Source organism: Synchiropus splendidus, chromosome 7 (assembly GCF_027744825.2).
Source record: "Synchiropus splendidus isolate RoL2022-P1 chromosome 7, RoL_Sspl_1.0, whole genome shotgun sequence".
In the NCBI taxonomy this organism is placed as follows: Eukaryota; Metazoa; Chordata; class Actinopteri; order Syngnathiformes; family Callionymidae; genus Synchiropus; species Synchiropus splendidus.
This window is the reverse complement of record NC_071340.1, coordinates 22,255,663-22,270,012: the sequence shown is the minus strand read 5'-3', so window position 1 is coordinate 22,270,012 and position 14,350 is coordinate 22,255,663. Positions and strand designations below refer to the sequence as shown.

At 41.9% G+C, this 14,350-nt stretch overlaps 1 protein-coding gene across 1 annotated transcript in view; it reads left to right on the top strand.

The window, feature by feature from the left end:
* cux2b (cut-like homeobox 2b) overlaps positions 1 to 14,350 on the top strand; it is a 97,269-nt gene that overhangs the window by 32,975 nt on the left and 49,944 nt on the right. Inside the window, exons 2-3 of the mRNA XM_053871208.1 lie at positions 5,109 to 5,219; positions 7,998 to 8,045. Of these exons, the coding sequence (XP_053727183.1) occupies positions 5,109 to 5,219; positions 7,998 to 8,045 (159 nt within the window). The remainder of the gene's footprint in view (positions 1 to 5,108; positions 5,220 to 7,997; positions 8,046 to 14,350) is intronic.

The window sequence follows — 14,350 nt, the reverse complement described above, 5'->3', positions numbered from 1 at the left end:
TCTTGTAATCCTCTAATAAGTATACTTGAAAATGTGCAATTTATTTAGTATTAAAAATATGAAAACTGTCTTGTGTTTGAACTAGGTTTGATGTGATGACCTAAGGCAGCCAGTTCATCTTAACTGAAGCAGAGTGAAAGTGAAGGAGGAGCAGTTGGTGGTAGACAGATGGAGGAAGAAACCAGGTGATAGCCGCCCCCAGTGCTTCCCTGTCAGACGTTCAGCTCACGTTCCAAGTGCCAGGTCACGGAGGTCAGAGGCTCCTCCCACCTCCATCTCTTTGTCTGGGCGCATCAACATACACACACGCACAATTGCACACACTCAGTCTGTTTTACTCTTAATGATGCGGAGCACAGGGGAGGCCAGATAAGAGTTCATTTTGGATCTTTGATATGAACAGACACGAGACTCTCCCAACCCCCCCCTTTGGCACTGACCGGGGGGACATGGGGGAGGATGTTTGGGGGCGAGGTTGTATGCAATAACGTGGAAGCCAGACGAGACTGCAATGATCGGGAGCATTGATTGTGGTGATTTGATTTATTGATCAGTCCCCCTTCTCAAATGTGACGTCTGAGACACGGGGCTAATCCGAGGCGGCTGTGGACAATCTTGCGCCTCACACTGAATGCTGGGCGATAAGGAATGTATCAAAGGGAACTACACTTATCTTAATCACACACTGGTCGCTGCTCTGCCGCGCTGCAGCCACTGTGTGCAGATGTCAGCGCACGTGTGTGTGTGCGCGCACGAGCAGTGTGCGCCTTTTCTGTACACGACTTTAGGTGTGTGTTTCTGTGTTTGTGTACGTTTGCGTCGGTGTGGTGGGGGTTGTGAGGCGGTACAGTCACCAGGCAGAACAGAGTGGATCTATAAATTGATGGGATTCAAAGCCTCCAGCATCGATTACCATTATAACAAACAGCAGCACACAGAATGTCTGATTATTTTTAGACAAAGATTCTGTGCTCTCAGCAGCAATTCTGCTGATGCTGTCACACTTGCATCTGCCTATGATTGCAATTAGATGGGATACAAAAAGAAAAATAATACCCCATCTGCATTTTCTGTTTCTCCTCCCTCCACATTTTTTCAGCTTTAATTTGTGCTGTCCAATCCCAGTGCACACAATAGTGATTTTGACTCGCTCTACCTCATTGCAGCACCTTGCTGAGTTCTTTTTTTTTCCTTTCACTTGTCAACATTTTCCACCACGGTTTGTCTTTGTGAAAGGCCAGAAAATAGCTTACCACTACAGATGTAATCAAGACAAGCAGAGTTTAATGAATCAATGCCAAATCTTCTGCAGCACAATACAAACTGAGACACCTTGTTTTGTGTCCTTAATCCAGCTGCAAGGATAGTTACAGTCATTTTCATGCTCTTTTTTCATTTAAAAAAACAGCATCTGCTTCAGAACTCCTTTCAGAAATCTAGATAAACTTGACTTTAGAATACATTTTGTTGATGAGACTACTGTAAAAACAGTACATTAGAAGACCGAATTACGCCTTTTATGTACAAGATGCCCTCATTGTTTTGCATTTATCTGTGACATTACATTACTTCATCTTAGAATGGATTTCAATACACTTTCTGGGAATGTTGATAGTGGAACAAGGGCCAGATGACTATACAGTAGGTAGTGTGCTGAATTACTCTCTGGATCCAGTTCTGTCACTCCCACTCGGGAGAACTACATTGCTGCTCTCTACTGAACCATGCCCAGGACAGGTTGCGAAAAATGGAAAACATGACAAATCTGTGCATCGCATCAAACATTCCAATCAACAATACTATTTCCACAATGGAACCATGGAGGTCTGCGCTCGCTGAGTGATCTTCAAGTAAATGCACTGTAGTCCAGATGCAGTTTTTTTTATACAAACTTCCACCATCCAATTTGCTAATCCTCTGCATAATTTCACCAGAAAATTCCATTGAAAATTCCCCTGGAATTTGTATGAGTAAGTGCTTGCCTTTCTGTTGAGAACCTTGTTGAGACAGATTGCAAAACACTTCCTGCTCTGCCGTGTGCCTCCATGCTTGGGCATGTATATTCCATCAGACGTGCACCGGGGCCAGCTGTCGTCCATAATGCATATAGTCACAGACTTGACTGACCTTGAATTTGTAAATAGTATCGACGTATATTAGCTGGTATTGATAAATCAGAGAAAAAAATAGCTTAATAGGTTGGACTATCAACCTGAGAGACATTTGATTCCTGGATTTCTAGTGTTTTCCAACTGAACAAGTGCATTGAACAGTCTCCTGTAAGAGCCAGGTTTAACCTATCAAAGCCAGTAATCTCCAGATTCCTTGCCCTGTGTTTTAAATCATCAAGCTCGCCTTCCAACTCAGGATCACACAAGAACTGGTTCTATGTACAAAATCCCTCTCTTCGGTCCCCCCACACCCATAGTGACAGTTCCTCCCTCTCCTGAGGAAAGTCATCAATTATGGCTGGAGGTTTGACTGGCAGAGGCTTAATGACAGGAGCTCAGTATTGACCTGACTGCCACACACTGAAATTTTGCTCCCAAATGCCCTTTTTAAAATCCTGTCACATGAAAACACAGCAATTCTTTACAGCACAGCAACTTGAACTCACTTAGATGAACCTTTCTTGTCATGTAAGTGTGTGAGAAAGCAAAGGGAGCAATAACCATCATCGCCCTCACTCTTGTATTGTCTCGCCATAAGTTGCAGTTGCACTTCATTTCAACTTTGTATATGATGAATCGCCTTCAAGTCTCCCTGTGGTCAACGCAGTAAATGGTATTAGTTTGGTTTCATTAGTTTCCGGAGAGAATTATGGAAAGCATTCTAGAAATGCTCGCCTTGATGAAAAACACTACTTAAAGAAGATACTCTGATGAAAAGCTTGTGTTTTTAAGAGAATCGAAGTATATTAAATCAGTGTATGAGTCTCAGAATCTACTATCCTGACTAGGAACCTGTGAGAGTTCAGTGGCTTGTCGCAGCTGTTTCCTAATTCCGACATGCCGAGCTTGTCTGCAAACAGCTACTGACGATCTCCGGGTTGTGCTGCTGAAGAAACTGAACCCAGCTCACTAGTGACGGTCGACTTAATAACACCACAGACTTATATCTTAAGCACTTTTAAAATCCACTCAAAGTCACTTGGAGAGGAATTTTCTCTTGGCAAGATTAGTTTGACTGAGGCCATTTGAATCTGCTCGGGGTTGGCGGGCCTGAGAAAGCCCACTCGCTAATCTCCAGGACGGCTGATCCAGGATGGACCGCAAAGAAATGTAGAAAGTCCTGTCGCCTTATCCTCTGAAGCCACGGACCTTTTCACCCGCATTGGCAGCTTCTTCAGAGGCAATATTACCGATTTGAGCCTCTTTACTTTGCTGCTTGACAAATTTACTAAGTGAAATTCTCTGATGAAGTTAGACATTTATTCTGCCATTTGATGATTTGAACTGTCTTTTTTTCTTACACACATTGTTGATATGTACTGTCTGTTATATTTTAAAATTTGCCTACTTTGTTTTTCTGCCCAATCAATATATTGCGATCATGTTTACTACAGAGTAACGTGATCCGGGAAGATAGTCACCTCAGACGTCTGCACTTTTAGATGGTGGTCAAACCGTCCAGTACTTGTGACACTATGTTTCCTATTCCTGCGCCTGCCATACCTCAAAACAATACTATGTTCACCCATCTAAAGCAGCACATGCTGACGGAAACAAGTAAGAATGTTAGAGGTGTTTCCCCTCCTTTTGACTTCAAAATGCACCTATTCTAAAATGTTTTATTCAACAACCATCAAACTACTGAAAAAAGTAGAAATGCTGAGTCAGATTCCTCAAATATCTTGTGTATATAAGTGCTGGCCAACTTGTTAATATTATTACGGGCGATAAAACAAGACTTCACGTTAGTCTCTGCTCCAAATCATCAGTCCAGGGACTTGAACCAGCAGCCCTTCAATTAACAGCCCACTCCTCTGACCGACAGACTGCCATCATCCCACGAGGCCACTGAGGTTGAAGTTTCATCCCCTCATCTTTTTTCTTTTCTCCACCACTGATAATTTATTAAATTGCCTTTAAGTAAGAGCGCAGATTAATTAAAACACAGTCAATTTAATTTCCCCACGTCACATGGAAAAGCACTGTGGTAATTGAATCTCTGACTTCACGTTTTCTTTTTAGTATATCCCAGTACTTACAGGAACATCATCACTTCTGAGTCGAAAATGAAGAGGAGCTGAATGTCTCTTCCAATGCTGCGCAGCTCCAGAGTTTGAATCTGCTTTCCTTTTTTTTTTTTTTCCACTGTGCTGAAAGAGCCGGGAATTGGATGACTGATCGATAATATCGGATTTGTGGATGGCATGCAGTGCAGCCAAATCCAGCATGAATGCAAGGTTCTGATGAAGGGCCTGCTTCACCGACGGCTTTGAATAGTGGATCAGACATGTCGGCTGGGTGCAGCTCTCATTTCATACATCCAGACATGTAAACAACTGAAGTGCAGAGACATTAATGGATCGGTGATCAGGGATGTTGTTGTAGCAAAAAGGGTAATTTGGTTAAAGCTGCCATGTATCGAAAATCTCTGCGGGATCAATATATGGAGGGCTGCAGACGATGGAAGAGAGATTGAAAAGAGGCTGAAAATGGATCTGACCTGTGGTAATTACGACAGCGAGCTCAGCGTTTCTATGTTTGAATTAGGTCTTGGCCGGGCTTAAAATCCGCCCTTCATTTTAGGAGGAAGCTTTATTCCTCCATAAGAGTGTTTGTCAGGTTATTGGGTCTGTGCACGTGACTCACCCCCACCCCCGCCTGCTCTCCCGCCTGCTCGCTATTGCTCTATAGTTGTTGCAAGTGTATTGATTATTTCAAATACTGATTATCTAAAAGGCCTTCTGCTACTGTAGGCATTGGATTTATTTGGGCTTAATTATTTATGGGCCAGGGCTAGCTGTAAGTATTACAGCTGTGAGATCATGAAGGATTACGTTGTTAATATTCAGCAGTGAATTTTTATTTATGTGGACTCCAAAGCTTTACTCTCTGTACTGCCTTCCTCTCACCGCGCGTCTGTCTTTGTTCTGTTCGCAGAGGGAGCTGAACTCGGTGGCGTCTGAGCTGGCGGGGCGACAAGAGGAGAGCGAGCTTTCCCATAAACATCTGGTGGAGCTGAGCAGAGAGTTCAAGAGAAATGTACCCGAGGTGAGCCACCGTCTCCACCCCTCCACCACCCCCACATTACTGCCGCGCTCGCCCGAGCTTCCAAATAACTCTGCAGATTCATCTTTTTGATATTGGATGTTTTCGTTCTCCAAACGGAACTATATTTTCATGGCTGTCCGCCAACATGATCAGACCTGGACACTGTGTGGCCCTGGTCCACATGGCCCCGTAATATAGATGTGGTGTAATATCAATAATCTTAAATTCATTCTTTTGATATTGTTTAATTTCTTATATATTGTTATTGCGCGTTTTGCCACTTTTTGTGACTAAAAATCTGCTAATATTTTTGGCTGTATATTATATATTATATATATTATTGTGTGATATATATTTTTTATATTTATTTATTTTACTTTTCTCATTCTGATGGCACCCCATTATATTTATTTTCATAAGTTGTGACATTTGACTGTCCCTCAATATCAAAGGCAATGAAATTCAAATATATAATGTTCTATATACTACATTATTCATTTTTTGTCTTTATTTTTTATTCTACATTTCAATGTATTATTTCTTAAAGCATGACATTCTATAAGGCTGTGCATCACTTAAAGGTCTCAATATTTAACCGCATTCAGCAGTGCAGGTAACTCAATTTCAGTCCCTGCCCTGCTGCTGAGCAACATTTATACAGAATTTCCGGGAGAGACAGCATGTTCTACTTGTTTAAGATGAGTTCTAACACGTTTTGAAGGTGGAAGGTGAGGATAACATGCCTCATGCGTTGATTATGTATTGTCACAGCACCGTCCAGCTTTCTGAGCGATGATGTGCCGAGGAAAATAATAACTGGGAGATTATGTTAGCTTGATGTATCAACTCTGTAAGGAGTCATGTCAGTGTTCTGGACAATTGTGTGGCTCATTGGTCAACATTCTGGTGCTCAAATCAGAACTGGAAACAGAATGGATGGAAAATGTTCCACATTTGAGAGAGAGACCATTTCAGTCAGTACAGTGGAAGCTTTGTTATGTTGCTGGATTATAATGTGTGAGCTCAGTTGCGCCACATTCTCACTCTCTTCTTGTGAAATAGCAACCATTTTCTTATGGGCTTTTGCATTCCAGAGCCGTCCATGTCACATCTTGACGTATTCACTTGACCCGCATGTTCCGCCTCCTGCAGCGTAGCCTGATGCAGTGTGTTTTGTAGAAGAAAGTTGATGTTAAGGTTTAGATTAGCCAAATTGGATGATGAATGTGTTTTTCATTGCCATTGACACAGTACCAATATGACATTGACAGTGGTCTGCTTTCATTTTAATTCTTCCCTGTCAAAATGATGTCAGTCGTCGTATTCCATTTATATTCTTTTTCCTCATCATTTAATCTTTTGTTTTTTAATTAAAAAAAGCTCTAGAAACACAGCGAATCTGTCTAAAATGAACCGCCTTTCATTTGCGCTGCTTTTATTTAGGTAATTAACTATTCTAGTTCTCCAGAGCAGGGCTGATATGATCCTGAAACATTTCTGCTCCTTTCGCCAAGTGTCAGCAAACATGGTTCTGCTTCTGACAGCAGCAATTGGTAATGTGCCTGCTTGTTGCTCGGTCGGCGGCAGTAATAATAGTTTACTGATCTTCATCTGTGAGTATTTAAAGAACAGAACTCACGGTCTGCCAGTCACTCACATTTCACCCTGTTGAGTTTTACATAAAAACCCTGCCAGAACTCATCCCACCCAAATGGTAGTTGAATTAAATCGGAACGATTGGCATTAAAAAAAAGCAAAAGCTGAATGAAGCTCAACACAGACCCCATACTGACCGTCTTGTGGGTTCCTTCTCTCTATTGACAGTGATACAATATTTAATATCTTAAATAATGCTCCTGAAGCTATTTGATGGAGGTGTGTTTGCTGGCTCTTTCCGCTGGCAGGAAGTAGCATAGCGCTGTAATCTTGTCAGTATAATACAGGCGTTTAAGACAGGATCAGGCTGTCATCACTGGCAGCACAATCCCCTTCACCTGAGGCGGTGGGAGATCTTACTCGCCAGGATCCTCAGCTCTAACTCAAGCTACTGGAAAGCCCCACTTTTCAAACATGCCCACTCAAACCCCTTCTACTTTAACACTAATACCTACTTCCTCTTGAAACAAACCTCAGGTATGCAGCATTACAGTCCATTTCCAAAATTACTTTTGGTTGAAATTTCTAATGATACTTACTAAAGTAAACTTCATTTTGTTCTCTGCTCATTTTTCAGATTTGTCTTAAGTGTATTGTGGCGAGCATGTTTTAATGTATTTGCATTTCCTCCCCTTATATATCAATAAATTAATGTTTTTTAAATGTGTTGAAAAGACATAACAATATTTTGGAGTTGACTGTCTCCAGTCTTCGCCACACAATTTGAATATGAATCTAGTGATAATATCTTTGTAAATCACTCGAAGGATTGACAAAGTAAAACAATTGATTTTCTTTTTTTTTTGTCATTCTTGTTCATTCGACGTTTTGTTTTGTTGTGAAATGACCCTTCATTTTTCATTTCAACGCAATTCTTGAATTATGGAAGTAATTTTGTTAATTGTATGCTGGGATATATAAATGTGTGGTAGTCTCAGTGCTTTTCTAGTCGTATTTGCAATGTTTTAGCATAAAAGGAAAGTGTGACCTATTTTTGAGTCTTCTTTCTTTTACTAAAACTGTTGCACTGACTTGCATATAACGCTTGCATATAAGGTATTGTGAAAATGATCATATTATACAAGATTTCTTTTGAACTAATGATATTACCCTCTCATGTAGGAAGTGCGGGAGATGGTGGCACCTGTTCTCAAGAGTTTCCAAGCCCAGGTGAGTCCAACTATTGTACACTCATACCGTATGTAACACTCCGAGTTGTAAAGTCCACAGGAACAGATAACACTGATCATGAGGAGACAAGACAATAGCCAATTTGAAGAGCAACTAAGCCACAAAAATTGCATCTAAAAAAGTCACTTCCCCGCAAAACCTTTTAAGGTACCTGTTCCACTGAAGATAACTCTTAAATTGAGCAAGAGATGCTCTATATGTACATATATTGTCAAGCCTCTGAACAGAGTCAAGGATGATGGATTGGATGGACCTGGTGAAGGATTCCGTAGCATACTTTTCATCTCCCTGCTCATCTGGTGCTTATTGACTGATGCCTATTCTGTCAAAGTGAAGTAGCATCTATCTGCCATTAGATGATCAGATATCTGGCTTCTCATATTTTCTTGGCCCGAGACAAGCCCTCATTTCCTGTTGTGATGGTGCATTCAACGTGCCCCCTCTCTGACGTGGCCATATTGAAAAAGTCATCTGATACCCACCAAGTCTCTGCTCCAGCCATTAAACCAAGGTCATAAATCACATTTGTGCACTGTGTTATGGTCCGCAAAGCAGAGGCTTATGGAAATGATACCGCAAATATGTTTCCAGTCTCGCTCTCCCCTCTTAAACTCCCGCTCAGCGCTAACTTGAAAGCCCTATCATCGGTAAACATGAGAACACTCAGCATGGATTGTTCAGTTCTGGAGGAAGTGATTATTGGCAGCTTCTTTTTTTAATGCTTTACAATTGACTATGCCCAAGCAAGCGTGTTCCCTGGCAAGAGCCATCAGATTCAATAGTCTGCATCACTCTGTGGCTGATTTGTGTGCTAATTCAATTGCTCTCACTGTAAAGTTGCACAAATACGAGAAGCACCCGTCCATATCATTATAGCGCAAACAGGAACCCACAGGATTCATTTGAGCAGCATTGATGTCTGACAACTGGGAGTCAGGAGATGTTTCGGAATAGATAAAATAGATGGCTGATAATGAGCCATGATTTTTTTCTTGTTAGCTGCTGGCCTCTCTTGGTTCATTGTGGTCCCTCTTGTGCAACTTTTTCGAGCTTATGAAGCGAGACACACACCGGCAAGATAGTGACTTTAACACATTAATAAAGCTAGGAGCTACATATTAAGGGTTTAAATAGAACTACTTTAAATTCCGAACTATAGAGTGCACTATAGAATAGTGAATTTAAATTTAATTTAAGAATGACAGTCAATTTTGTTCATACATGAGCTGCAATGGTCTATAAGTTGCGGGTGCAGTGGTGCTGTCTGCGCTGTAGAAATGTCAGTGGTGCACCCTGCATGCATGAGGATCACTTCTAAACTTTTTTTGAAAACTCATGAAACGTTCTGAACTTGAATCATCAACTCCTCACCAGACCGACACCACAGCAGGTCTCAGCTGCTGCTTCTCATCTCTGGTCCTCCAGGAGCTCTGTATGCGGAGCAGTGGACATGTGTCCGAAAACAGCACATTTTGAGTGCTTTTGTCAGCCGTCTGCGATTATGCTTTCAATTGAAGCCTGATGACGTATGCAGCGTCACATAAAAATAAGATAGCGGTTGATGTGAGGATGGGTTGCACTCCTTAAGCTTCAGTCAAGTCCGACGGTATATGTAGCACCTCGTATCATCCGGCACTTCGCTCACGGTTCCTACAAGAGTGCATCATGAGTCAACGCATCACCTCATGAGGTAATATATATAGCTGTCATGAATTCAGAACTGTACACCTCAACCTTTATGCAAGTTACAGTATATGCCTGTGGGTGGTCATGTCTTTCTGTCGGCCTGCTTTTCCTCCACAATCCAACGCATGCGTTCATTGAAGAATTTAAGGTGAGGATGTGATGTAGAATCATATTAGCATCTCATCCTTAGTCCACTAACCAAGTACTATTTCCAGAAATTCTTGGAAAAACCTCAAATTTCCTCAAAGATGCCTTACAAATATATTACAAAGTGTTAAACATGAGTCCAGGAGCCCTGTTTGACTAAAAGCTATTTTGTGATCATGCGCTGCAGTTCGGTTCTCAACGTGTCATAATAATAAAATCCTCTGGTGTTTCTCTGACACACTTTGACCTTATTGGTAATGTCAAGCTGCTCGCGGAGACTCGTGAACTTTACCCAGTGGTAGTCTGCCCGACCTGGATGTGAGCCCTGGGACCTGGACCTGCTGCTGCTGCTGCTGAAGGGGGAGAAGGTGGAGTAGGAAGTTCTTGTTTGGGTCCCTGCAGCTGCACCATACAGGCACTGAATGATTGAGAAGTCCTCAAGTATGTGTTGATGCAGAGATATAAAGAGTAACTGGGTTCCCGACGCCCCCCACTTCCAGTTCGGAGGCCCAGAGGAGAGCGCCTTGCGGTATTTGGACCCTCATCATGCCACTTCTGAAGCACAAGTCGGCTGCTTTGAAGTGTTTGCGACATGACAGGTTTCTCTTTCTTTTCTTTTTCATTTCAATGTTCCCCACCCACTTTTCTCACTCTTCTCCCGTCCAATCTCCACTTCTAATTATCGCTAACCAGGCGACTGATTAGAAACACGTTGCCGACCTAGTTTTTCTGTGGTTTCTGGAGGAGGAGAAAGGGTTAATCCCAGAGCTGGTGGCTGTCATTGGTCGCTTCCCTCCTTCTTCTCCTCTTTTTTTGCTCTGCTCCTCTCTTTCTTTCCCTGGAAGTTTGCTAATGAGGTCCCGTCAGAGCTGAGGAGAGGTGTTAATTTGGCCTTGTGAAGTCGGAAGGAGATTAAGGACAGTGAGTAGCTGAGTTTACGGCTTAAAATACACCGCTGTCCTTATTAATCCACTGGGCCCTGGGAGACCGGCGATTTTGGTTTTATAATGAACACCGTCTCATAATGAAGGTAATTTTAATAAAAATTTACGGAGAAAAAGAAGGGCTGGCGCACACCTCCGTGGTCTCAGGCGCACCTTTGGGGCCGAGGGGATATGATATGACAGTTATTTCTCAAATAACCGATCACTGGAGAGACCGGCCCATAGCACCGCAACGCTTTCAGTTTTTTTTTCTTTTTTCAAACGCTCTCGGAACCTACAGAAAACAGGCTTCTCATAGAACTATGCAGACTCTCAATGCAATTTACACCTCTGTCTCACTTAAAGTTGTAAACTCCCCACAGGATACACCTTCTCAGGGTGGAGAAGGAACAATGAGAGATCTCTCGCTGTTTTGCTGCCATGGCAAACTCCAATATGAAGACGAGGCTGAAACCAACCAGCCATTCTATTTTTCGCCTCTCCTCTCCTTGATGTCACTCGGTCCTCCTAGAAAAAGAAAACAGCAGTATGGGCCCCTAATTACTGAAACTTGCTCTACAATGATAATCCGTGGAGTAATTTAGCGTGCACAATGAGAGTTGTGGTGTCGGCGCAGATGGAGATTCTGATAAATAGTTTGTAACGTGTAATTAGCAGCTCTGCCGGTTACATACCATTAACCCCTCCAGCTCAGGAATCATTATTGGCCCTCATTATGGAGCGGCAAGGTACGATCGAGCTGACTAGACATCAAAAACATCAAACGACTTTAAGAGCGCCGCAAACAGGGGGCCAGCGGACACCTGTTTATGAGTGTTTCCTCCCCTGAGGTGGGCGCAGGGATGAAGTGGGGGAGGACAATGCTTTTGTGCATGTTGTTGTTTTCTAGTTTCTTTAGAAGCATCAAACGTAGTGGTTCTATCTTGTAAACTCTACAAAGATTTCAACCTTATTTCACACCTAACACCCCAAAACTTACGGCGATCGTTCTGCGCTGGTGAGTTCTGTTCCGCGTATAAAAGAGACACGATTTACAATAAGTCTCTTGTGAGCTATTTGCAAAGTCGGAATTAGATTTTTTTGTTGTTGGTAGCGTAGCAAAGTTAGCGCCAGTACATCTCTGGCACATGGGTTTCCTCCAATTTCCTCCCACTGTCCAAAAGACCTGTACGTTTGAGTTATTGTTTGTATGTGTGCTGTGATGGCCTGCACCACTGTGCACACCTTGCTGCAGCCAGTGAGACAACACAAAGGGAATAATGGCTGAGAATGAAAAAGGCTTATAAACATCTTGCATTTACAGCCTTAAAAATGTTTGTTTGATGAAGTAAAGCTTGTCTTCTGATGACAAGAGTTATCCATGTAATTGAGATACGTTGATTATATCCACTTAAACATAGTATCTCTGTCATCTTTGTCAACAAATGATGTTCAAAGGAAGTACAGATATACTGTATATCTGCACTCCTACAATGGAAAGTATTCCTGTGGACATGCGTTTCCTTTGTGCCTATGTCTGAATTTTTTTTTCTGAAGTTAAGCTTTTTTAATTTTGTTAACAATTTTTACTAACTTTAACTAACTAATAAATAAAAAAATATAGAATTAAATATTTTTTAAGTATGCTCAGCATTTATTTTATGTTGTTGACCTTGAACTACAGCGATGAAAGAAACAAATGCTTATAAGCCTAGGTTGAGTTGATATGTGTGAACCTCCATGTCTCACCTTCACACCGCCAAGAACCACCTTTTCTAGGGAGTAAAAAACGATGGGAAGTATTTTCAAAATAGTGCCTTTTCGTTTTTAACAGTAAACTAAATGTCCTACAGTTCAACACAAAGAGTGTGACGAAACCCAGAGAGGCTGGCCCTGATCTGGCCCGCCACCCGGCGAGGTCGACAAACACCGTCTTTGATCATCCATCGAGCGGCGACCAGCTCTTCCTCTTTTTGATTAATTCCTGGAGGAAATGATAATTCCTTTTGAATGTATGAATATGTTATGAATGGTGGGAAGAATCAAAGAGTAAAGGATGATAATTAATTACGGCGCTATGATAAAAGGCTGTGGGTGTTATGACGCAAGCTTCCTTGGTGTCATTATGAGAGGCTCCGTAATTACCTTTCTGCACGAGCCAGCGCTCCTGGCGGCGCTGGCGGTGAGAGTGGCGCTTTCTCAGTGAGTCTAACGGTCATAAAGCTTTTCCCTGCCTAATTGTCTGAGAGGCTCTATGGCACTTTCATAGATGAGGAACTGCGCCGTTAGGAAAAATGCTCTGCGACGCACCAGCTTTTCCAGCTCAATGAAGACAGATCTTCATCATGGGCTAAAGCTCGCAGTTATTAGGAGCAGATTGCTGGAGTGGATGGCTAACTTGGGATGGCTCCACTGTATAAGAAGGCAGTTTTCAAAAATAGTTTGGAAGTTTCAAGTTAAATAAATGCTGTTGTTTATTGTAGAAAAATGCACTGAATAAAATCAGATCAATAGCACATTCATTTGCTCCATGATTCTGTGATAGGTGGATACATTCATCTACCTGTGCCTTTCTGTGGCCAAAAATAACTTTATTTAAATTTTTTTTTCCATAGTCGGCCTAAGGTATAAAGAATTCTGTTTTTTTTTTTTTTTTTGGGAGGTGGCTTGGAGGTTGAGGATCTTCTTGGGTGGTTGTCGCTTACAAATGTATTTGCTTTTTGACCTTATTACTCAATATTCAAGGACGGGCACATTTGGCAGTGGGCAGGGGACTGCACAGGCTCATGCGATTGGAAACAATATTAATCTCCGAAAATGCTGAACTCAGTTTTCTGTCAATTATCAACAGTAATTTTGTTTTAAGACAGAATATGTGAGGGATGCAGGGATGCTATAAGTGCAGTGATAACATGAGCATAAGTTGCCCGTTTTGCTGGTGTTGACTGGACCAAAACTAGATCATGCTTGATTGCCATTCAACAACCCATCCATTTTCTTCCATCCATAATTCTTTGCACGACAAGGTCAGTGGGAGGGGTGTGGGAAGAGCCTTAACTACATCAGGCATGAAAGCACGGGACAAGATGAGTGAATATCATCGCATTTTTTTAGTCCGTTCTTCGTAGTTAACTTGACAAACATTGATATTCCTCCTTGTTGGTGTCACGGTTGGTCAAAACAATATTACAGACACTCATTTTGAGTCAAGTCCATTTTTAAATGGACCTGAGATTACCATTCCTTCATAGACTGAATCATCAAAATCTATTAAGTTTAAATTATTAACTGCATTATTTAGTATACAATGATGAAACCACCCTTAAGCAGTGTAAAGTTGTACCATACATTTCTTATTGCAAGATTTTATTTGGGCCAATACCTTCCAGCATTTCAATATTTCATCTCAGTACATTATATGAGACCTTTTCTTTGCTCGCCTGACTACGACCAGCACCACTCTGTCTGGGACCACTAATGCCGCTCTCTGCTTGTCCATTGCAGGCTCATTGAGCAGCAGACCCAGCT